The sequence below is a fragment of the Chaetodon trifascialis genome, chromosome 19 (genome assembly GCF_039877785.1).
Source record: "Chaetodon trifascialis isolate fChaTrf1 chromosome 19, fChaTrf1.hap1, whole genome shotgun sequence".
Lineage (NCBI taxonomy): Eukaryota > Metazoa > Chordata > Actinopteri > Chaetodontiformes > Chaetodontidae > Chaetodon > Chaetodon trifascialis.
This window is the reverse complement of record NC_092074.1, coordinates 22,319,226-22,342,697: the sequence shown is the minus strand read 5'-3', so window position 1 is coordinate 22,342,697 and position 23,472 is coordinate 22,319,226. Positions and strand designations below refer to the sequence as shown.

General features: G+C 42.7%; 2 protein-coding genes across 3 annotated transcripts in view; one reads left to right on the top strand and one right to left on the bottom strand.

The window, feature by feature from the left end:
• The window catches only part of LOC139347268 (uncharacterized), a 233,030-nt gene extending 227,583 nt beyond the window's left edge, over positions 1 to 5,447 (bottom strand). Inside the window, exons 1-7 of the mRNA XM_070986694.1 lie at positions 5,381 to 5,447; positions 4,866 to 5,189; positions 4,496 to 4,756; positions 4,230 to 4,343; positions 3,963 to 4,049; positions 3,842 to 3,876; positions 3,400 to 3,450 (exon numbers count right to left, since the gene is read on the bottom strand). Of these exons, the coding sequence (XP_070842795.1) occupies positions 3,400 to 3,450; positions 3,842 to 3,876; positions 3,963 to 4,049; positions 4,230 to 4,343; positions 4,496 to 4,756; positions 4,866 to 5,189; positions 5,381 to 5,441 (933 nt within the window). The 5' untranslated portion in view covers positions 5,442 to 5,447. The remainder of the gene's footprint in view (positions 1 to 3,399; positions 3,451 to 3,841; positions 3,877 to 3,962; positions 4,050 to 4,229; positions 4,344 to 4,495; positions 4,757 to 4,865; positions 5,190 to 5,380) is intronic.
• A 3,410-nt stretch (positions 5,448 to 8,857) lies between these two features.
• On the top strand, positions 8,858 to 22,938 carry LOC139347384 (cytochrome P450 2K1-like). Of its 2 annotated transcripts, XM_070986949.1 has the most exons (14): positions 9,045 to 9,471; positions 9,560 to 9,722; positions 9,809 to 9,958; positions 10,052 to 10,212; positions 10,359 to 10,542; positions 16,494 to 16,687; positions 16,810 to 16,972; positions 17,052 to 17,201; positions 17,281 to 17,441; positions 17,596 to 17,775; positions 18,274 to 18,415; positions 19,017 to 19,201; positions 22,526 to 22,667; positions 22,748 to 22,938. In XM_070986949.1, exons 1-14 carry the CDS (start codon positions 9,265 to 9,267, stop codon positions 22,936 to 22,938), a joined length of 2,373 nt encoding a protein of 790 aa, XP_070843050.1. In that variant the 5' UTR covers positions 9,045 to 9,264. The 2 variants fall into 2 exon arrangements, with proteins under 2 accessions (XP_070843049.1, XP_070843050.1); XM_070986948.1 differs by lacking the exons at positions 16,494 to 16,687; positions 16,810 to 16,972; positions 17,052 to 17,201; ... (4 more) ...; positions 22,526 to 22,667; positions 22,748 to 22,938 and adding exons at positions 10,802 to 10,940; positions 11,033 to 11,214; positions 11,767 to 11,908; positions 11,989 to 13,524 and having other exon boundaries at positions 8,858 to 9,471; positions 10,359 to 10,538.
• Positions 22,939 to 23,472: the final 534 nt, after the last annotated feature.

Below are 23,472 nucleotides of genomic sequence, written 5' to 3'. Positions count from 1 at the left end.
GAAAACAGCTCAATGAGCAGCATCACTCAAATAAAAGCTGGAATATTTCTGCTTCTTATATTTGCGTTACACGTAGCCGTACCTGTGATCTGAAGCACCATCAATAACAAAGACATCTCATTCTGTCCAAGTTCAGCCATCGTGCTTCTGTCTCTGTCTCGCTTTCTCAACTGTGCGGATTCTTGTTTCAGAGAAAAATGAGTGTATGAAAACTCGACTTCCTGTGATAAGTAAGGTGTCACTTCCTCATAGTGATGTCCTTTTGCCCCCTGAAGTCAGCTGCTGGTTTGTTTTTGTTGGTTTTTTTTTGGGGGGGGGGGGGGGGGGGGTGTTTGTTTGTTTGTTTGTTTTTTGACTAAAGCATCAGATCTTAATTATTCTTTACTTTGGTGCTGCTTGAACAGGTGAGTGCCTCAGACCTGCTGCAGGTGACTTTAACCTTACAGCAGAGCAAATACACACACATACATGTTTGGTACAGACGTGTGTCACCCTCAGGATTTATAACTCTTCATCCAGCGCCACCCTCTGGTCAAAATGCAAACTTCCACAAACATGTTGATCAATAAAACTAATGCCATCACCATCAACCGTAGCTGTACTGTGTGTTTAGTTATGTAGTATCCAGTAATACAAATACTTTCCTGAAATTATGATAAAATTTGCAGTTATAAAACCCGATAATGTCAAAACAATAATGTGGCAAAATGTGACTGATAAAGTAATAATGTATCTTTCAGGTGGGATGATGTAATCATTTTGATTGACAATAATATATAAAAATTATCTTTTTTTCCTCAGAAATGTAAAGTGTGCAAGTATACAAAATGTATAACACTGTTGCTGTCGTGTTAGCCTGCCGCTAACACTAACATCTCACTCTGGTTTCATGTGTGGAAAAGAAAACTGGAGGATTTATGCAGAATTTGATGATGTTGTCAGGCAGAGTCAATATACTGGTGGTAAACGTCTCCACTACTCACCCACCACCCAAAAACCACAACACACTTCCTGTCTGTGGCGGTCTCATAGAGTGCTTCCTGTCTACAATCACAGCATCTTTTCATATAATGCTTATGAAATGGGATCCCGGGCTTTTCTCATTTCCTGTACAAGGCAAACAGCTGAACTTTTCCAGTGTGAATATCCATCACTTTACACCTGAAGGACTTATAATAGTCGGACATGAGCTCAGAGGTGACTGTGGTCAAACAGCGTTTTCATGAACCACGTCCAGCCACGCGATGGTGTGTCGGCATCCTTCATATGACAGCACTGAGCAGTGCGACACCACCTCAATGTCTGCATGTTCAGTCACTGGTGAAGGTGGAGATTCTGTGAAAGACAAAGAGAGTCGAATTAATTTCATATTCATTCTGTTTAACCGGACTATTTTATGACTTACACCCTCTGTTAATAAGAGATGAACCAAAGCACCGTGAGCTCTTATCTTTGATTTGTACCTCTGACAGACATCAACAACGGCTTTTTCCACCATCAGCCTGAGTTTAAGCAGCTCCACTGCTGCTGTTCTACCAGAGGATCCAGGTGGCGCTGTCACACTGATCCTGTACCAAAGAGACCATCTCTGACTGTGATGAGGGAACCCTGACCTGTTGACGCTGTGGAGGAAATGAAGGGTTTAAACATTCACCCTTTCATAACAAATGAAGGCTTTCCTCATTTAAACAGCCTGTCAAAAGCTTCCATCCGTCTGGAACCTCAGTTTCTGCTGTCAGTGTTTTTTAGGGGTGTAACTTTGCGCAATTTGCTGATTGTGTTTCTGAGAGAGGAAGTGTTCCTTATGCGTGAAGCGAGGGCACTGTGTTTATTTCACCTTTGGGGGAGACATCCTGGACGTCTCATGATGTTCAGACTGAGTCAAAGCTTCAGTCACTGCAGTCCTCCTGCCTCCATCTTCATCCCATCCACCCAAAACGATTCAGTCTTTTCTAAATCAAATGTATGTTTCCTGTTCTGAGTCTCACGAGTGACAAAAAACAAAACACAGTAAAATAAAATATGTTCTTTTATAAAAAAAATATATGTATGTAGGCAGATTTCATACAAGAAATGCAGCTCAGTGCTTTACAACAAAGAGAACACATGCAAGTGCTTCATGTAAAAACACTTCAAATGAACATAAAAAAGGGACAGAAAAATATAAATAAGATGGAGAATAAACCCACTTGATAGAAATACTTAAAGTACAGAAGTACAGAAAGCATGAAGCGCGACATCTTAAACGAAGTGTGTGAGTGTGAGTCAAAGCGTGAACAAACAGTTACAGCTAGTCAAAGGCCAAAGTGAAGAGATACGCTTGATGAATTCATTTTCAGTCACTTGACTTCACCGTAATGTAAACGAGCCTCCTCTGAGCAAACAAATGAGTCTCTCTGTGCAGCCGGATGTGAGACAACTGTGCAGGGACCGTCTACAAAGTGCAACACTGAAAGGAGATGTTCAGTACTTCACACTGACACCGCGTAGTGTCGCTAAACTCACTTGGTTTGCTCTGTTTTTTTAAGATAAAGTGTAGCGGCACCAAACTCACGAGACCTTTGAGAGTTCTATGAAACCGCCTGGTTTTTAAAGACCGACAGCACAGCCAGCTGCACAGAGACCAGTGAAGATCATCTAACTCAGCGGAGGCTTCAGATTCACACGAGGCTCTTTAACAATGATTCACTCATGAGCTGTTGATCCAGAAAGGTCGAATCTGTGAGTGTCTTCACAGCTTTACTGTTTATTGTAACAGGTGAATGTTTCCACCCGCCCACAGAGAGGGAGGGGGGGATTGTGAAGCCCGCCCCCTGGTGGCCCCCCGTGGAGCTGACACTGCTGTCAATGTGTCAGCGACAGCTCTGATACATAGAGGCATTGCCGTAGAGGCTGCTGGGATCATCAGTCTCTTGCACAACGTGAGGAAGCTTTCACAGCGCTGTAGGTCACCGTATCACCCTCATCATCATCATCGTCATCATCATGTTTGACCTGTACCTGAGGAGCACCAAACGTGATAGATTACACACACAATGTAAAACATAAATAAAGACATCATGAGGACATTCTGATCCGGCCTCAGCACAGCTTACCTGGGCTTTGCTGTTGGTCTTGATGTAGCTGACGGAGGCGTAGCAAACACCGTCTTCAGGATCAGCCTGCACAGAGAAGACAACATGGCTGCTGAATGACTCTCTGCCATCACCCAAACCTCACATCCAGGACTTCCTGCGTCACGTTTTTCTATTCTGTCGCAAACCAGCTGCATCCACTTCCTTCCTCTTTCTTCTGTCACGCAGAAAACAATCAAACGCAGGCGTCTCATACGGTTTTATTTTAGGGAGAAACACACATAACAGTGAGTGCAGCTGTACTGGGAGGAGTGTGTCGTCTCACCTCGTCCTGACTGGTTTCTGGACCAGGCTCAGTCACGGCAGGGTTTAAGGTCTGTCCGTGGACAAAGGGACACAGGACACATTCCCATAAATAAAACCACAACTTGTGCTTCTACAGAAGAAAATATATGCTGTAACTTCCTTGGTCTCGGCTGGTCATTAGAGCAGCAGGTTTACGTGTCGGGCAGATGGACAAACTGTTGTTCATCAAGAAATATTTCTGTATTGTAAACAAACTGGACGTCACATGTGAGCATGTCAGCTTTAAAGGTGCTGACAGGTGTATTTTTGAACTGTGGACAGAGCTGAGCTAGCTGTTTCCCCCTGCTTCCAGTCTTTATGCTAAGATAAGCTAATCACCCTCTGGCCCAGCTCCAAATTACGCTGTTATTAACCACTTCCTCCTTCGCTCTGTGGAGTCGAAATCTGAGTATTCAGTTCACACTCACTGTGTTTTCATCCGTCTGTGTTTTCTTTCCTGAAAAGACAAAAGAGTCCATAGTGAAAATCCAGCTTTTTCAAAACGTCTTCTTCTTGAAAAAAGCTTCAGCTGTGAACACTCACGTTTTGTTCTCTTCCAAATGACGACAGCCACAACGACTATCAGGAGTGCAGCTAAACCTGCAGCCACAGTGATGTACAGCCACCAGCCTGGAACACAGATGAAAGCGTTTAAAACATCTGAGCTGCAGCTTTCTGCTCACTTCAACGTGAAACACAAAGAAGGCATCTCCCCCACAGCCGAGTGATGGTCTGACGCTCATAGTTCTGGCTTCAAAAGCTGAGAGAAAGACTGAAAGATAAAAAGTTTACAGGGTTGTGAGTCCCTACCTTTGGGTGTTGGCGTATCAGAGACTGCAGGTCCTGGTGAGTCCATCCTTGTTTTGTTGTGGTTCACAGTTGTTCCCATCGTTAATGCTGTTGCCGCTGTTGTTGCATCCTCTGCTGGACAAATTACATAACGAAACATCCAAAGCTGTGCGGTGAGAGCATTCTGCATGCTTTACATCTGCACTAAATATGTCAAATACACAAATGTACTTTGTGATTATGCACGTTAGTTTGAGGTGGTTATAAACAGCTCTTCATGATCTCACCTGAGGACTGAGGACTGAAGTCAAACTGCTTCTTTTCCTCATTGTAATAATCAGTCACTTCACACCTGAACAGATTGCCATACTTTGACTCCTGGTTAAGAAGAGTCGCAGGAAACTTGACAGTAACTTTGCACGTATGACGTGATGTCTCCACGTCTTCATCTTTCTCCATATACAGCCACCTCAGACTGTACTCACAATATCTGTGAGTCAACAAAGTGAAGGACAACTCCACCTCCTCAGCGTCTCTACGTTCAGTCACTGGTGGAGATATTGTGAGAGAGACAAAGAGTGAAAGTTCATTACTGTAATCACGTCATAATGTTTCTGTATATTGTATTAAGACACACATTATGATGTAAATACTCACTGGTAATAACAAACAGATAAACATTAGCATCTCGATACCATCCTGATGTGAACTGTCTGCAGGTGTAGAAACCAGCATCCTTGACTGTGACCTTGTTTATAACCAGAGAACACGTCTCTGTCTCGCTCAATCTGTTAATGTCCTCATTTCTACCAATCTGCCCCTTTTCAAACAGTCGTACTGTTGTTGCGCTTCCTGGAGTGCTGAATATCCAGTCAATTTCGCCACATCTGCTCTGAGCATCTATTGTGTGTCCACAAGGCAAAGTGACTTCATCTCCACCTCTGACGATAAAGCGTGGGACACGTTGTCCTGTCACTGCTGCTGAAAAGAAAATGCCAACATGAGAATGGCTTTTTGAGTTTGTCTCATTTCTAAATTTCCTAAAACCTGCCATGTTAAAAACAAACTTAGCTGAACAAAAATCACGGCATGTACTAATGTAGCGTTAGTAATACTAATACTAATACTAATCCTAATACACTGGTATATTTGTACGTTATATTCATCTTTACCTGTAAAGTGAAGCATCAGTATCAGAAATAAAGAGTTTTTAGTCCATCTGAATTCAATCATCGTGCTTTTGTCTCCTCAGTTATTAACTGTCTCTGAAAGACGAGGGAAGAACGGACTTCCTGTGAGAAGTGACGTGTCACTTCCTCATTGTGACTCTGCTGTTTTCTCTATTTTGGAAGTTTAGAGTTTCTAAAGAGCATCTGTGCAGCATCACGTTTGGCATTGTACAACATTCTGGGTGGGAGTGACGCTGCACGTTGACTGAAGTTTGACTTCGCATCTCTGATCCTAACAAAGTTAGTCAACGTGTAAAACATAAATAAAAGCAGAGTCCACTGGCAGCAGCTGAAGTGTCTCTGAGCTCATGTGTTCATCTCCTTCATCCATCATGTGTTCACAAAGTGGTGAAGCTCACTCCATCCTCTATGAACGACTGAACCTTTCATACCCAATCATGATCCTCTCACCTGTCACCACTCAGCCTGTTTACCTGTGGAATGATCCAAACAGGTGTTTTTGGAGTGTTCCACATCTTTCAGTCTGTGAAACGTGATGCTGCATCAGATATTTTCAAAAATCAATGAAGCTGATGAGGAAGAACATTAAACATATTGACTTTGTGCTGTTTTCAGGTAAGTTTATGTCAGAAAGGGTCAGCAGGTCCCAGCACTGATTAAATCAGGGTTGTAAATGTCTGAAAAGGGAGACAATAAAAGTTAATCTAATCTAATCTGCACTGGTGGATGCTGAGCCTGATAAATCTATACTTGAAAAGCCAAAGACTTAAACTTTCACATTTCAGTCACTTAGCTAACACTGTCATCTACATGGATTCACACCAGATTCAACATTAGATTATATGTTTACTAATCCAGCATTAAAAATGATCAGATCAAACGAGTAAAGAGGTCAGTGATCAGACGCCTCAGCGGTCTGTAAATCTGAGGAGAAAAGCAGACAGGGTTCATTGGTCCTGTAAATTCTAAATAACGTCCTTGTTTGGAAAAGAAATTTGGTAATAAAACTTTTTTATAATTCTCCATATTTTTTGAATTACTGCCTGTAAAATGTTTTTACCAAAAGACAAAGTGAATGCAGTTACTTTGAAAGGCAAAGCAACAGATTAACGGAAACTAGCTGGAAGTTTTATCTGTTTCCTTTCAGCTATCAGGATTTTTTAAGGAAGTTATAAGACCCATACAAGTGTTAGTAAGATTATGGAAAAATAAAAGCATGTGGTTCAGTGCACACTTAAAGGACATGAGCCACTGATCTCAGACAAGTTTGCAGAGACAAACTTTTTACCACAGTCGGTCTCTGTGTTATATTTTTTACTTTTTAATAGTTTATTTTCAGAAGATTTGTCGTGTACCAACATCAACAAAACAAATTCCTTGTATGTGTAAAATCAGATCAGAATTTTTTTTATTCTGATTTTCTGATTCTCTATGAGCTAAACGACTTCATACGGTTCAAATGAGGTTTTGATTTCATCCTGTGGTCTTTCAGATCAACTGTACAAGTATTAGTACAGTATAAATCACAAAGTATTTGTAGTACACTTTTTAAAAGGGCATACTTTAATCTAAGCACAAAAAATAAAAGTGTACTTGTACTGACTTTTCTTCTTTCTAATACACTGAAGTATTCTACGTTTTGACTGGGCTGGTGTAGGCCTCGTGTAGCGTTATCTCGTGTGCTCTTGCAAATCCTCGCAAGGTAAAGATGGGTCAGACTGTTCACCAGAATCATGATGATGATGATGAAGAAATAATGTTATGAAGAAAGGAGCATCAAATATAACACTGGGTGACAGGTGACAAGAATAAAGGTCAAATGCTCCTACGACGATCTTTGCCCTCAAATAAACAACTTGATTGATGTAGTGAGATTGTTTTGTTGTAAAGCCAAATGAGATAATTATTTACCAGGGTTTTAAGTATGTAGGTAAGGGATTGTTTGTTAGTTGCCAATTTATTAGGTACATCTAGCTGAAACTTAATAAGCAGTTCTGCATCACATCGTCCCTTCAATAAGATTTCAATGCTGAGTTTCTGTTGGACCTGTTCTTTCAGCATTTTGAAGGCTGAAGCTGCAGAGCTGCTGAATTGTTTTGCTTTATTCATATCAATGAGGGCCGGGTGGGTATTTTATGCCTGAAGCAGTAGCTCAGCACAGGTCAAGCAAATTCACAGCGAGTGAGTCCAGGTGCCAAAACAACGTGATGATCTTTTATACTGTGCAGGTTTCTGCTTCACAGGAGCTCAATGGTCAGTTCACACAGACCGAAATGAACTAGTTTACGGTCATATTTCACAATTCTGATTTTTGAGCTGCAACGGCTGAAAACGTCCTTGAATGTTGTTTAATGAGTTACAAATCTGTCTCCCTGATGCGACACAAAGGTCCTTTACATAAGGTGGTCAATTGGACTTGGAGGAACTTTGGCAGCTGTTGGCTTGGTCTCACCGGTTGTAAATGATTTCTCATAATCACCAGTTATTCACAGATGTTTTCCGACACTGGTTTGGTTCTTCAACTCAATGTGCCAGCTTGATGCTTGAATGTAGGTACAGCCAGAGTTTCCATTACGCAGTGATTTACTAGGTAAATATAGACCAACATACAGTCGTATGCAAAAGTTTGGGCACCCCTGATCATTTTCAAGATTTTCCTTTCTAAATCATTGGTTGTTCGAATCAGCAATTTCAGTTAAATATATCATATAGCAGACAAACACAGTGATATTTGAGAAGTGAAATGAAGTTTATAGGATTTACAGAAAGTGTGCAATAATTACTTAAACAAAAGTAGAAGGGTGCATAAATTTGGGTTGCATCACTCTGTTTCTGTCTCCATTAACTTCAGTGAAACAACGCACGCTACAGATGACTGTGTTCCTGACTTTGCGGTTGTTGCTCTGGTCATTATTTACAGACCCTAAAAAACAAGCTACATGCCTGAAAGGCTCAGTAATTCATTTGTGGGATTTCATTCCTGTCCCATAAAAACACGACTGTCCTGTCCTAAATCCCATGACAAAGTCCCAGCAGAATTACTGCTGTTTCATCCCACCCTGTTCCCGTTTTGTGTTTGTTTATTTGCTTGTTTGTTTGTTTGTTTTTACCTCTTATTAGTATGATTCCGTTCCCGCCTCCTGCCGTTGAATTTCTTCCGGTTCCGGTCACGGGATGAATTGTGAAATCGCGTGGGAAGCCCATAGCGCATACCAACATGCAACAGGTGAATTCCATTAAAGATGCTTCACAAAATCGATTTAAAACAGCATAACTTACATTTACTGCATTAATCTCTTTTAAGCAAAATGGAACAAAAGCTTGTTGTGTTTTAAACATTATATGGACAAGCAAACATGAATCATTGATCAGCACCATATGTCTATCACCCCGTTCATCTCCCTGTAGTGGAACCTTCTGGCCCGAACCACTTTGCTAACATAGGGGTGCTTTTCTTGTATACATCTCGCTCAAATACAGTATCACCATAGCTACACAAGCCAGAGATACGTCCCAGAGATTGACACATGTGAAAATTTGTTCCTAACGGACATGTTTGTCCTGCACTGCAGCAGTTTGCAATGAGCAGACTGAAGTAAAAAAGAAATTTACCTGTCTCAGCTGCACAGCTCTGGATGGATTACATAAGCAGAGACCACTGTCAGGCCACAAGCAGACTTTATTTACTCTCCCTTTAACATGCGTCAACATTAACATACAGCATTTAAGATAACAAAAGTGGAATGCCAAAACTGATTTGCAGCTTTCTGTGGTGAATTTTTCCCCTCATTTGCTACCCGGTATAAAAGGCATCTCCTTCTATTTGGCCAAAGGCAACAGGACGGGACACACTTTCTTTTCAAATCATGGCATTATTAGATCTTTTTCTCCAATCGTCCATTTCCATCTCCTTGTTTTGGACTCTTGTGGTCCTCCTGCTCATCTACCTTGTCTCCTCATTGAGCTTCAGCTCCCAGGAGGACAAGAAGGATCCTCCAGGGCCAAAACCACTGCCTCTCCTCGGGAACCTGCTGCAGCTTGACCTCGGGAGAACCTACAAGACGTTACTGGAGGTGAGGTTGTTTTCCTGTAGTTTGTTGTTTCTGTTTATGTGTGTGTCTTATATAAGAAAATGTCATGCCGTTATGCCTCTGTTCATAGCTTTCCAAGAAATACGGATCAGTGTTCACTGTCTATTTTGGACCCAAAAAAGTGGTGGTCCTGGCTGGATACAAGACAGTGAAGGAGGCACTTGTCAATCATGCCGAAGAGTTTGGAGACAGAGATTCAATGCAAATTATGGATGACCATTGCCAAGGCCATGGTAACAACTGAGCTTTTCCAAAGTCGTTAATGACCTTTGCTCATAATCATCTTATTAACGTATTTTGTTGAAATGCTTAATGTCAGGGCTTTTATGGTCCAATGGGGATTCATGGAAAGAGATGAGACGCTTTGCCTTGACGAACCTGAGAGATTTTGGGATGGGCAAGAAGGCGTGTGAGGACAAAATCATTGAAGAATGTGGCTACCTTGTTGAAGTATTAAAGGCATTTAAAGGTCAGTGTTTCATTATAACTAATCACATGATAAGCAGGGGTTGAAAAGGATTGTAAATCCACGTGATTTTTCTTCATGCTTTCCTTGTTGCAGGAGAAGCTTTTGATACGACTCAACCAATGAACTGTGCAGCCTCCAATATAATCTGCTCCATTGTATATGGGAGCAGATTTGAGTATGACGACCCAGAGTTTACGTCCCTAGTCTATCGAACGAACAGAAATATTCAATTAGCGGGCACCCCGTCAATACAGGTATCATTTCGAAGCTTGTTAAGCTCAGATTTTCAGCATTGTGTTGTTAATAAATGGAATGCAAAATCTGGAAACTGAATAGAAGGAATTATTTCATTTTTCACTTAAAACATATTTATACACTGTATAGTTTCTTTTTTTAACAGATATATAACCTGTTCCCGTGGATCGGTGCATTGAATAATACCAAGAAGGAAATCATGAAGTTAGCTTCTGCCAACAGGCAACAGAACTCACGACTGTTCAGCCGTTTGAAGGAGACCCTAAATCCACAGATGTGCAGGGGCTTTGTGGATGCCTTTCTGGTCCGAATGCAAGATCTGGAGGTTGGTAATCATATCATCACATATCAAACCTGCTGCTGTGGGAGTAGGTCGATCTTCTCATTCCTTCAACCACTGACTCCCACTAGTTGATGAAGCTGTCTACCCTTATTTTAGTTTTCAATGACAAGTAATGAAGTGCAACCCTCTCCATCCTCACCACTACTACCTGAAAATCCCTTAGTGAGTCTTTCAGATTTATGTAACATATAAAAGTTCCGGATCAGATTGTTTGAATAACTGCATTGATTAATCTTCACCTGCAGAAATCCGGGATCAACAGTCACTTCCACAGTGAAAACCTTATGATGACAGTTTTTCATCTCTTTGCTGCCGGCACTGATACAACATCAACTACACTGAGATGGGCACTTCTGCTAATGGCCAAGTATCCAAAAATACAAGGTACAGTGCTTAAGACCCCACCAAAAGTCCAACTATATGTGCTGGACCGACACAGAAATCATCATGAAAAGAACAAACTTTTCACCTCCCAGACCAGGTCCAGGAGGAGCTGAGCAGGGTGATAGGAAGTCGTCAGGCTCGTCTCGAGGACAGACAGAGCCTGCCCTTCACCGACGCTGTCATCCATGAGACGCAGAGACTGGCCAACATCGTGCCCATGTCACCTCACAGAATGAGCCAAGACATCAACTTCCAGGGTTACTTTATTAAGAAGGTCAGAATTCAAGACTCAAGAAGCTGCGCTGTAGTTTGTTTTGGTGTCGGCACAGACCTCAAAACAAACCACAGCGCAGTAGTTTGTTTTGAGGTCAGTAATTTGTCAGGATGCTTTCTGTTGCTCCAGTGTAAAAGTTAACAAGAATTTGGCACAGCAATTTTAACCCACTAGGTTTCCTAAAGAAATCTGGTTGTTTCTTTACCAGGATGGAGATGTGTGATGCTGACTCCCAGGAACCTCAGCTCCACTGCTGTACACAGGGCTGTGTCTTTGCCTCTGTTTTCTAAAATCAACAATCAGCTGGTTGGTTTTGTTGACACTGAGCAGCAGGTTCTCTCCAGGTCAGGGTTGCAGTCATGGGTGCGCAGCATGAACAGGAGGGGGCTGAGCACACAGCCCTGGGGGCTCCAGTGTTGAGCAGTGATCAGCATCAGAACTGCCTGGGGTCTGTTTGTGAGGAAGTCCAGTATTTAGCTGCAGAGTGTGGAACTCAAAGCCACAGCTGCAGACTGAAATAAAAACACTTTCCACGGTCTGTATTTTCTGCAGGGGACCACAGTGTATCCTCTCTTGACATCTGTCCTGTATGATGAGGATGAGTGGGAGAAGCCACACAGCTTTTATCCTGCCCACTTCCTGGACAAAGATGGAAAGTTTGTCAAGCGAGATGCCTTCATGCCTTTTTCTGCAGGTTGGTGAATTTTGCCGTCACTGCTTGATGTTCGCTTACTTGCAGATGAGGTGAACAGTTTCCTTCGTTTCCTCTCACAGGACGCAGGGTTTGTCTCGGAGAGAGTCTGGCCAGGATGGAGCTCTTCATCTTCTTCACCAGCCTCATGCAGCACTTTCGCTTCACTCCTCCACCTGGAGTTTCAGAGGATGAACTCGATCTGACTCCACGCATGGGCCTCACCCTCAACCCTTCAGCTCATAAACTGTGTGCTATTCCCTGTGAGCAGTAGGACTTGAAAATGCTCCTCAGCCCACTTTCATGACTTCAGCTCAGTTAAGGTCAAAAGAGTAGATTCTAATTTCTACAGTGTTAAATTCCATATATTAAAACAGCACTGAATATGTTCAATATCAATGATTAATACACAAAATTTTCACTTTCCAGTCTTCTCTTCCTGATCGTAGTCTTGTTGTAAATGATGTCCCACCGAATAAGTCGAGGATGTACGATCATACTTAAGATGGAAAAAGAGTGTGTTTCTTTCAGGTTGCCCTTTTTACCATCTAGTGTCTGCCCTGAATAGTGATCAGAAACAGTGCTGGTGTTTCTGACAGAACATCATGGTGCATTGAAGAAGAAGAAAACCACGACGTTTACTAAACTCCCCCGAGAACGGTTCTGTGGGATTCTGTGGTGCCACTGGGATGAACAGAAGATTCACAATGATGAAAATATAATTTACTGGCTGCAAGAACCACAACCAGCCTCCAGCCAAGTGATGGTACCATGAAGCAAATCACCTTCAAATTATTGTGCCCACAAAAATCAGCTGGCTGCTTGAGCGACACCATCAGGATATTCTTCTTGACTCTCTTTTGGCTCAGCTCACAATAAGAGACGACTCTTTCAGCTCCCAAATGGCCCTGCAGTGATTCAATCATGATGACACACACTCTGAGTTACTGTCATGAAATGTATAAAATGCCAGTCTCACTCTGTGTTCTGCAAGCCGTCCTGTTCAAGTGACAGTTTCATTGACTTGGCTGTTGTCCACCGAGAGGATGTCCACTCTCACTCTCCATCTTTGTAATTGTCATGATGACCTGACCGTATGTGTCCTCTGGTGATCCATTCAGTGTTATGCTTGGTTTTTAAAGGGAGAGGATGACCCTCCTCAGTATCATTGCTGTCAAAAAATAGACCTTCCCTGTCAAAGACAGTGATCACCTGTTGTTCAAGGAAGCCAAGATCGGGCTTGGTGGGCTTGCTGCCCTCCCCCACCATGGCCCCTGTAAGACTGAGGCCTGGTCACCAATCCTCTGACAGTTAATTTGTTCATTTAGGAATCTTGTTCCAGATCTGCCACATGTACATCCTTGATTTGTCCCATCAAGTCTAATGTCAGTTTCTGTTGTTTAGAGATATTTACAATTTCTCCTAATTTCTTTATTTTGTCCACTTCCTCTTCTGAAGGTGTACAAAGCCTTTGTACACCTGTAGCATGATCAGCAGTTACAAATACTTCAATAGTAATAAAATGTGTTTATGAAAAGTATACTTATTTTCCAGCCCTTTGTAATACACTATTAGCATGCTTAATTAAAGTCACTTGATTTTCAGTATATTTAAGTATATTTCCAGCACCTTGGTGTGTTTTGAATGTTCATGAATCATGATTTTCACTGATGTAGTTGTGCCACTATTGAGTGGCACTCAAGGACTACCTCAGTATACTTGAAGGCAAGAAAAATGACACAAAGTGTACTTAGGACATTCTTCAAAAAGTATAATTTAAGTTTAATATTTTTTTCACCTGGGTAGATTGGCAGTCATCTTGGCTGAGTGTCAAAGCTACTTAACCCATAAAACTGTCCTGGGTCTTCCCCGGGGCCTCCTCCTGGTGGGACATGCCTGGAACACCTCCCTAGGGAGGCGTCCAGGGGGCATCCGATAAAGATGTCCGAGCCAGCTCAGCTGACTCCGCTCGATGTGGAGGAACAGCGACTCTACTCTGAGCTCCTCCCGGGTGACAGAGCTCCTCACCCTATCTCTAAGGGAGAGCCCTGCCAACCTGCGGAGGAGGCTCATTTCAGCCGCTTGTATCTGGGACCTCGTTCTTTCAGTCATGACCCAAAGTTCATGACCATAGGTGAGGGTAGGAACATAGATTGACCGGTAAATTGAGAGCTTCGCCTTTCAGCTCAACTCCTTCTTCACCACGACAGACCGGTACAGCGACCGCATTACTGTAGCCGCTGCACTGATCCGCTTGTCAATCTCACGCTCCATCCTTCCCTCACTCGTGAACAGGATCCCAAGATACTTAAACTCCTCCACTAGAGGCAGGAACTCTCCCCCAACCTGAAGGGAGCAAGCCACCTTTTTCCGGTCGAGAACCATGGCCTCGGACTTGGAGGTGCTGACTCTCATCCCAGATGCTTCACACTCAGCTGCGAACCGCCCCAGTGCATGCTGAAGGTCCTGGCTCGAGGGAGCCAACAAGACAACGTCATCCGTGAAAAGCAGTGACGAAATCTGCCGGCTCCCAAACCGAGCCCCCTCCGGCCCCTGGCTGCGCCTAGAAATTCTGTCCATAAAAATGATGAACAGAACCGGTGACAAAGGGCAGCCCTGCCGGAGTCCAACAACAGGTCCGACTTACTGCCGGCAATGCGGACCAAGCTCCTGCCCCGGTTGTACAGGGACTGTACAGCCCTCAACAGAGGGCCTCCAACCCCATACTGCCGGAGCACCTCCCACAGAATGACGCGAGGGACACGGTTGAATGCCTCCAAGTCCGCAAAGCGCATGTGGACTGGTTGGGCAAACCCTCAAGCACCCTGTGGAGGGTATAGAGCTGGTCCAGTGTTCCACGGCCAGGACGAAAAATGCATTGTTCCTCCTGAATCCGAGGTTCGACTATCGGCCGGATCCTCCTCTCCAGTACCCTGGAATAGACTTTCCCAGGACGGCTGAGGAGTGTGACCCCCCGATAGTTGGAACACACCCTCCGGTCCCCCTTTTTAAAAAGAGGGACTACGACCCTAGTCTGCCAGTCCAGAGGCACTGTCCCCAACTGCCACGCGATGTTGCAGAGGCGTGTCAACCAAGACAGTCCTACAACATCCAGAGACTTGAGGTACTCAGGGTGAATGTCATCCACCCCAGGTGCTTTACCACTGAGGAGCTTGCAAACTACCTCAGTGACTTCAGTCCCGGTGATGGATGAATCGACCTCAAAGTCCCCAGTCTCTGCTTCCTCTGCAGAAGACATGACAGTGCGATTGAGGATATCCCTGAAGTATTCCTTCCACCGCCCGACAATACCCCCAGTCGAGGTCAACAGCTCCCCACTTCCACTGTAAACAGTGTTGACACAAAGCTGCTTCCCCTTCCTGAGGCGCCGAACAGTTTGCCAGAATTTCCTCGAGGCCGACCGGTAGTCCTCCTCTATGGCCTCCCCGAACTCCTCCCAGACCCGAGTTTTTGCTTCTACAACCGCCCGAGCTGCCGCACGCTTGGCCTGCCACACGCTCTCTTCAAGAAATATAATTAAGTTTAATATTTTTTCACCTGGGTAGATTGGCAGTCATCTTGGCTGAGTGTCAAAGCTACTTAACCCATAAAACTTGAGATCAGCACTTATAAACGTACAGAAATACAGTTTTATACATACACTAATGCAGAAATATTAGTTTATCAATAAACTGGAGGCTATTCAAACAAGCAACAGTGTAAAAACATGTACAAGTGATCCAGACAGAAGATATTTCAGATAACACCGGTACAAACTGATAATAATCATCTTTATTTGCAGAGCACCGTTCAAAATCCAAGTTCCAAAGTGCTTCTCAAAGGCAGCAAAATAAAACAGATCATCACTCATCAGCTTATAAAAGAAAACATTTAAACTCAGGTAAAATCAGGAGATCCTCTAAGTTTGTATGTTTTAAGAAGAGATCGCTGACTCGGCCGACCTGATTTGGCAGATCGTTGGTGAGCTTCAGGGTCCTGACTGCAAGTGATTAGGCCCCTTTCAGTTTTCAGCCAGGCCTGTGGAACAGACAAAAGATGCCAGAGGAGCTCATGGTACGTACTGGGAGAAAGGCCATGAAGAGCCTTCAAATTAATCATTAACATCTTAAAATCTGTCCTAAAACACTCAGGGAGCTAAAACAGAAGTGATATAAAGTCGTCTTTTGGTTCAAGTTAAAAGTCTGACAGCTGAGTTCTGTCCAGTCTGGAGTCCTTCAACGACTTTTGGTTCAGACGAGAAAAAGGCTGCTGCAGCAATGAAGGCGAAATGAAACGATGGCTCGTAAAATGGTCTCTGTGCCTTTAAAAGTTGAGGCACAAACATGATTGCGTGAGCGTGGTGATTATTATTTAAGGTTAACTAATCTTAACGTTTACACCACAAAGAACATTAACCTGAAAGGAGCAGACAGTATATTTACTGACACTATATCAGTGACCGTTTCCACATTTGAGCTAGCAGCCACAAATCTACAGTTCTATTTTGTCTATTATCAGTCAGTTGAGTTTATTGAGTGAGTGCATTGGTCATTGAAAAACAATTTATTTTAAGCCATGGGGATCGCAGATCTTTTCCTCCATTCCTGCACGCCTGCCTCCCTGCTGGGGGCTCTGGTCGTCCTGCTGCTCGTCTACCTCGTCTCCTCCTCCAGCTTCAGCTCCAAGGCAGACGGGAAGGAGCCGCCGGGACCCAGACCTCTTCCCCTGCTTGGCAACCTGCTGCAGCTTGACCTCAAGAGACCCTTCAACACATTACTGGAGGTGAGGAAGTGACTGGAATTTGTATCAGTACTTTTGTTTTAGGTTTTGTGTGCTCTCTATCACATTTTATGTCTTCACGTGTTTGTTTCATTAAAAAAATGACAACATTTTGCTCTTTTTAGTTTTCCAAGAAATATGGATCAGTGTTCACGATATATTTGGGACCACAGAAAGTGGTGGTCCTAGCAGGATACAAGACGGTGAAGGAGGCCCTTGTAAACCACGCAGATGAGTTTGGTGAAAGAGATCCACCGTTGATAGCATCTGAAGTTAATCATGGCCATGGTAAGGAAAGAAAAAACCAGCACGTCACATTCAAATGTTCATACCGAGTTTGTTCATTTAAAACTGCCATGAATCTCAGGGGTTGTATGGGCCAATGGAGATTCATGGAAAGAAATGAGACGCTTTGCCTTGACGAACCTGAGAGATTTTGGGATGGGCAAGAAGGCGTGTGAGGACAAAATCACTGAGGAATGTGGCTACCTCATTGAAGTGTTTAAGAAGTTCAAAGGTAAATGTTTTTATCAAACGTGTGACCTTCTGATAAAAAAAGAATCTGCTGGTGTATTGATTTGTTTTTGTTGTTAAAGGGGAAGCCTTTGATACGACCCGATCAATGAACTGTGCGGTCTCTAATATCATCTGCTCCATTGTGTATGGCAGCAGATTTGAATACAATGACTCAAAGTTCACAACAATGGTGGACAGAACAAACAAAAGAATTGAGCTTATGGGCTCCCCTTTTATGCAGGTATCACTCATTATGTCTGCATCCGCTTTTTAATATTAAATATTTGATGCTGTATATTAACTGTAGTCATTATATCTGGTTTCATGTGTCTCATTTGATTTCTTCTTGAACATGCTTTTTGTTATATTTATGCATACCTACTGTGTATATCCAGCTATACAACCTGTTCCCGTGGGTCTGCAAATGGTTTTCTGGCAGAAGAGAATTTCTAAAGCATTTTGACCACACTATCAAACAGAACTTAGAGCTGTTCAGCCATTTGAAAGAGACCCTGAATCCACAGATGTGCAGAGGCTTTGTGGACGCCTTTCTGGTCAAAAAGCAACATCTGGAGGTTTGGAAACTTTTCATCTATTATTAAATTGATATCACTGTCTGTATTATTTCTAACGAGGATGTAAAAACAGTATATTTGATTTGATTTGATTTGTTGTCAAACTTGATGTTTGAGACATGTCTGATTTAGAATTTAGAGATTTGCATGAAGTGTTTGTGAAGCCCAGAAAAATGAATTCAGTGTTTCTTTATGATGATTGGTCATTAGCCATTGCAGGTCATGTGACCTGCAAAGTCAAACATTAAAATCACAGCACAGTTCCTGTGGGAACAGTTTTGGCTTTAATATTTGGTGTATTTGTGCCAAATAGCTCACAGGGCTCACGGTCTCATGGTCAGTCAGACATGGTGAATAGTTTGTGTGCAGTCATGTACTGGACCGTGACCCCTGCAACACATTTGGCATGAAGACAGCAAATGTTTCTGCCATAAATGTGAGTAATGCAAATTGTCAATGTTTTGGATGTGATATATTTCTCTGCACTGATGCCTTCAGGAGTCCGGGGTGACTAACAGTCATTTCCACGATGAAAACCTCATGATGACAGTCCTGAATCTCTTTGCTGCTGGCACTGACACGACATCAAATACACTCAGATGGGCGCTTCTGCTTATGGCCAAGTATCCAAAAATTCAGGGTATGGAGCTGCAAATGTTCACAGTTCACATACTAAAACACACTGCTACACAAAACTCATATTCATAAAAACAATCAAATAAACAAGACTAAGAGTCTACAAACAGACCAGCAGTATCACACTGATGTTGATGTTGGCCATGTTTAGCATGTTCCCATGCTAACATTTGCTAATTAGCACTAAACACAAAGGACAGCTGAGGCTGCTGGGAATGCCATCAGTTGTTTTGACCTGATAATGGCTTAAAGAGATCACCTAGACTGTTACCTTTAATCTCGAGGGGGACATACAGTTCATCCGCTGTTGAGGTATTTTACTCAAAACCACAAACATTCACTGCAAAATGGTGTTACAGCTGTTTTTCCATGGAGGTGTTTTTATGCACATTTGGAAATACCACATTTGAAAATGTTTTTACTGTGCGCTATCACCAGAGTTATTAGGCTTTAATGTCTGGGTACTACGCTAGGAATGTCACAAAAAAATTAATAAATAATATTACAATGTCACAGACAAAAGAGAGACAACCTGAATTTGGCTAATAAGGAAATGATTAAAGTTTATGCTGTAAATTTGTACTTATTAACCTTTCATGTTGCAGACCAGGTCCAGGAGGAGCTGCGCAGGGTGATCGGAAGCCGTCAGGTGGAGATGGAGGACAGGAGGAACCTGCCCTTTACTGACGCTGTCATTCATGAGACGCAGAGGGTGGCCAACATTGTCCCCATGGCCATTCCTCACAGAATGAGCCAAGACGTCACCTTCCAGGGTCACTTCATTAAGAAGGTCAGTCTCAAGAAAACAACTAAACTGGAGGATCAAACCCAAGAAACATTACAAAAAAAAGAAGAAAAAAAAACCCCAAAACATTTAAAATGTTTCAAGTTAAGTTTACATTGAAGTAAAAGGAGTGAAGAATAAAAAAGTGCAATATTCTTATTTGAAATGTGTTGTCGACTCAGACAAAGGTGCACTGTATGCACATTTGTGGCATCATTTAGAGGTCTAAATCTTCATGCTCAACAATAAAACGTGGCTATTTCTACAGTTACAGTTATAGTTACAGACAACTTTATTAATCCCACCAGGGGCAATTGTTATGAACAGCTTGCAACGATACAGAATACAAGTGCACACAAGGACAGGTAAAAGGGGGTAAAAGAGGCAAAAAAAAATAAAATAAAAAAAATAAATAAAATAGAATAAAATTCAAATAGAATACCAAGGAATACAGTGGAATCAACAATGGGAGGGTCAGTAATCAATAAAATCAAGTCAAATATTCCTTATGTAAGAATAATATAGTAAAGGAAAAAAAAAGGAATAAGAGAAGACCTTATTGTTACGGACTCTGGAAGTAGGACTCAGATGCAGAGACGGTAATCACAGTTTATTTTGAAAAAGTAACAACAAAAGAAGTAACAACTGAGGGAGCCGATATAATGGGAACGGAGAAGTCAGTCTCTGCTGGAGGACACTCGACAGCTTCTAGTGAAAAAACACAAAACTCCGTTAAGGGAAAGCACACAGGCAAAAGTCCAAAAATAAACGCTGGAGAAAACTCGACAGCCACCACACAAAAACAAAAATCTCCACTCAGGGAAAAACTCACAGGTAGGATGAAACTCAGGTGCTGGAGAGAACTCGACAGTCACTGGTGGGAAACAAACGCTCCGCTGAGGGAAAAAGCACACAGGCAAACAAAAGAACTAAAAGTGCTGGAGAACCACTCGACAGACACTTAGAACAAAAAACTCCGTAACAGGTTAGCACACAGGCAGGAAAACAAAACTCACAAAATCACAGCGTGCGCGAAGGCAAGACGGCTGGAGAACACAAGGCAGGAACCTGGAGATCAATGCTGAGGCGAGAAACACAAGCAAGAGCAATGTGACCATCTGGCATCAGAGTGTGGGAGAAGCATGCATGTGTGGGATAAAAGACTTCAAAAAGCGGTTGGTCCTACAGACTGGTGAAACATAGCGACGGCCTGAGGGCAACAGAGAAAATTCACTGGCCAGCACATGACCAGGAGATGAGAGGATAGGTTCTGCCTTCCTCAAAGTCTGTTGGTCACAAAAACTTGCCAGATCCCTCAGTTTTACTCCAGTTATCTTGGAGCAAGTTTTTATGATGCAGTGCAAGCTGTTTTTATCTCGCAGTGTAAGGTTGGGGAACCAACAGATAAAAGAAAAACACAAGAGACTTCCGATAAAGGACTGATAAAAACGACAGAGGATGGCAGGACTGACAGAAAATGAGTTTAGTTTTCATAAGAGATGAATTCTCTGTTGCCCTCGCTTCACAATATCTTCAGTATTTACATCAAATTTCAGGGTCTCATCAAAAAAGGTTCCCAAGTACTTCTATGAGGATACCCTTTCCACAATTTCACCATGAATGGTACTGTCTGTGGCTGTGTTTTTGTTGCGTCTAAAATCAATTATCAGCTCCTTGGTTTTGGACACATTTAGGTCTAAATAGTTCCTGTCGCACCATGAAACAAAATCAACAAGAGCCTCCCCATGTCCTGATTCAGATCCTTGAAGAAGAGACAACAGTGCAGTGTCATCAGAAAATTTGATGAGGTAGCTGCCTTTCTTGACACTCCTGCATTCGTCTGTATATAAAATAAAAAGTAAAGGGGAGAGGACGCACCCTTGTGGTGAACCGGTGGACAGGGCTAAGGAGTCTGAGACACAGCCATTTACAAGAACCCTCTGCTTCCTGTTGGTTAAAAAGTCTGACAGCCATAAAACAACCTGGTGGGGCAGATTAAAATCACTTGTTAACCTACTCAGTAAAAGATGCGGCTGCATCAGGTTAAAAGCCGAGGAAAAGTCTGCAAATAGAAGCCGAGCGTGGGCTTGATGCTTTTCCAGATGTCCGTAGAGACAGTTAAGAATAAAAAGCTTGGCGTCATCCACACCTTTCCCTGCTTGGTAAGCAAACTGAAGGGGATTGATTCCCCCCTGTATGTGCGAGGTAATAATGTTTTTAACAACTTTCTCAAAGACCTTCATGCACAAGGATGTGAGGGCTACTGGTCTAAAATCATTGAGTTGTTTGGGTGAGGAGTTTTTGGGAACGGGAATTATTATTGAAGATTTCCATAAATCAGGGACTAGACTGCAGTTGAGTGACATCTGAAAGATGTGGTGGAGCACACTGCTGAGCTGGTCAGCACAATACTTTAATGTGCGCCCACAGATTCCATCTGGGCCAGAGGCCTTTCTTACATTGACCTTCTTCAGGAGGTTGTTCACACACTCTTCAGTGATGACCATATTACAGTCTGTGTCTGAGGAGATCTCCTGTTTAAGCGCAGAGAGATTGTCTGAAAGGTCATGGTTTTCAAACCGTGAGTAAAAGGCGTTAAAAGCATTTGGCAGATCATCATTTCTACCCTCTATCCTAATTGGTTTCCTGATTTCCTCCGGGATATTAGTGATTGAGGACATTGATTTAATGCCTCTCCAGGCCGCCCGCAGGTCACCACTGCTATACTTCTGTTCTACCTTGTCCTTATAAGCTCTTTTGGCTCTCCGAATTTCGTTCTTTACCTCTTTGTTAATGTCTTTCTTTTCTTGGTTATTTCCTGTATAAAAGATTTTTTCTTTTTATTTATGATATTTTTTAAGTCTTTAGTGACCCACAGTTTATTGTTGGGGTAGACAGTGATGTTCTTCTGGGGGATATTGATGTCGACACAGAAGGATATGTAGGAGGAGACAGTCTGTGTCAGTTCATTCAGATTGGAACATGAATCATAAAACACATCCCACGCTGTACAATCAAAACAGGCTTTTAAGTTATCAATGCTGTCCTCCGACCAGCATTTCACTGTCTTCATCGTCTGCTCCTGTCGTTTACAGACTGACCTGTAGGTCGGTAGAAGTAGGACACAGCTATGGTAGGAGGCTCCAAAGGGAGGCATGCGGATGGATCTGTAGGCATTGGCTACTGAGCCATAGCACAGATCAATGGTGGAGTTCCTCATAGTTGTTGCACATGTCACATACTGTTCGTAGGTTTGTTTCAACAGAATGTAGCAGTTCATTTCTGGGCTTCGCACATTGAAAAGTCTTTTGATTTCTGTATTTTCTGCAGGGGACCACAGTGTATCCTCTCTTGACATCTGTCCTGTATGATGAGGATGAGTGGGAGAAGCCACACAGCTTTTATCCTGCCCACTTCCTGGACAAAGATGGAAAGTTTGTCAAGCGAGATGCCTTCATGCCTTTTTCTGCAGGTTGGTGAATTTTACCGTCACTGCTTGATGTTTGCTTACTTGCAGATGAGGTGAACAGTTTCCTTCGTTTCCTCTCACAGGACGCAGGGTTTGTCTCGGAGAGAGTCTGGCCAGGATGGAGCTCTTCATCTTCTTCACCAGCCTCATGCAGCACTTTCGCTTCACTCCTCCACCTGGAGTTTCAGAGGATGAACTTGATTTGATTCCACGTGTGGGCTTCACCCTCAACCCTTCAGCTCATAAACTGTGTGCTATTCCCTGTGAGCAGTAGGACTTGTGAGCAGTCAGCCCACTTTTATGACTTCAGCTCAGTTAAGGTCAAGAGAGTAGATTCTAATTTCTACAGTGTTAAATTCCATATATTAAAACAGCACTGAATATGTTCAATATCAATGATTAATATACTAAATTTTCACTTTCCAGTCTTCTCTTCCTGATCATAGTCTCGTAAATACAGATACAACCAATTACATGGTATTTTCTGCATCCACTGTTGTCTTTGAATATTCTGCATTAGAAATGTAGTAAATAAATGTAGTAAACAAATGAAGCAATGTGAAGATCAACATCACCACTAAAATAAAATCATCTATCTACATATGCCAGTGAGCCCTGTCTCATTTCCTCAGATGTTCATGAACTTTTCTCTGATGAAAGAACTGCAGGTACCACAGCAGAGAAATGAATTGACAAACAAGACAACAAATTGTGCACCAACACACAGAGGCAGCCATCCATGGTGCTACATTAATGACAAATCCATGAACGCTTCTTCTACGCCTTGTTCCCTGTCCTGGAGTAAATG

What these genes read in the sequence shown, in the direction of transcription:
- LOC139347384 (XM_070986949.1), top strand. Translation starts at nt 9,265, where the DNA reads ATGGCATTATTAGATCTTTTTCTCCAATCGTCCATTTCCATCTCCTTG. An exon ending in AATGCAAGATCTGGAGGTTG is followed by an intron (nt 10,543 to 16,493) that starts GTAATCATATCA and finishes TGGGGATCGCAG; the next exon opens with ATCTTTTCCTCCATTCCTGC. An exon ending in CAAGTATCCAAAAATTCAGG is followed by an intron (nt 18,416 to 19,016) that starts GTATGGAGCTGC and finishes TTCATGTTGCAG; the next exon opens with ACCAGGTCCAGGAGGAGCTG.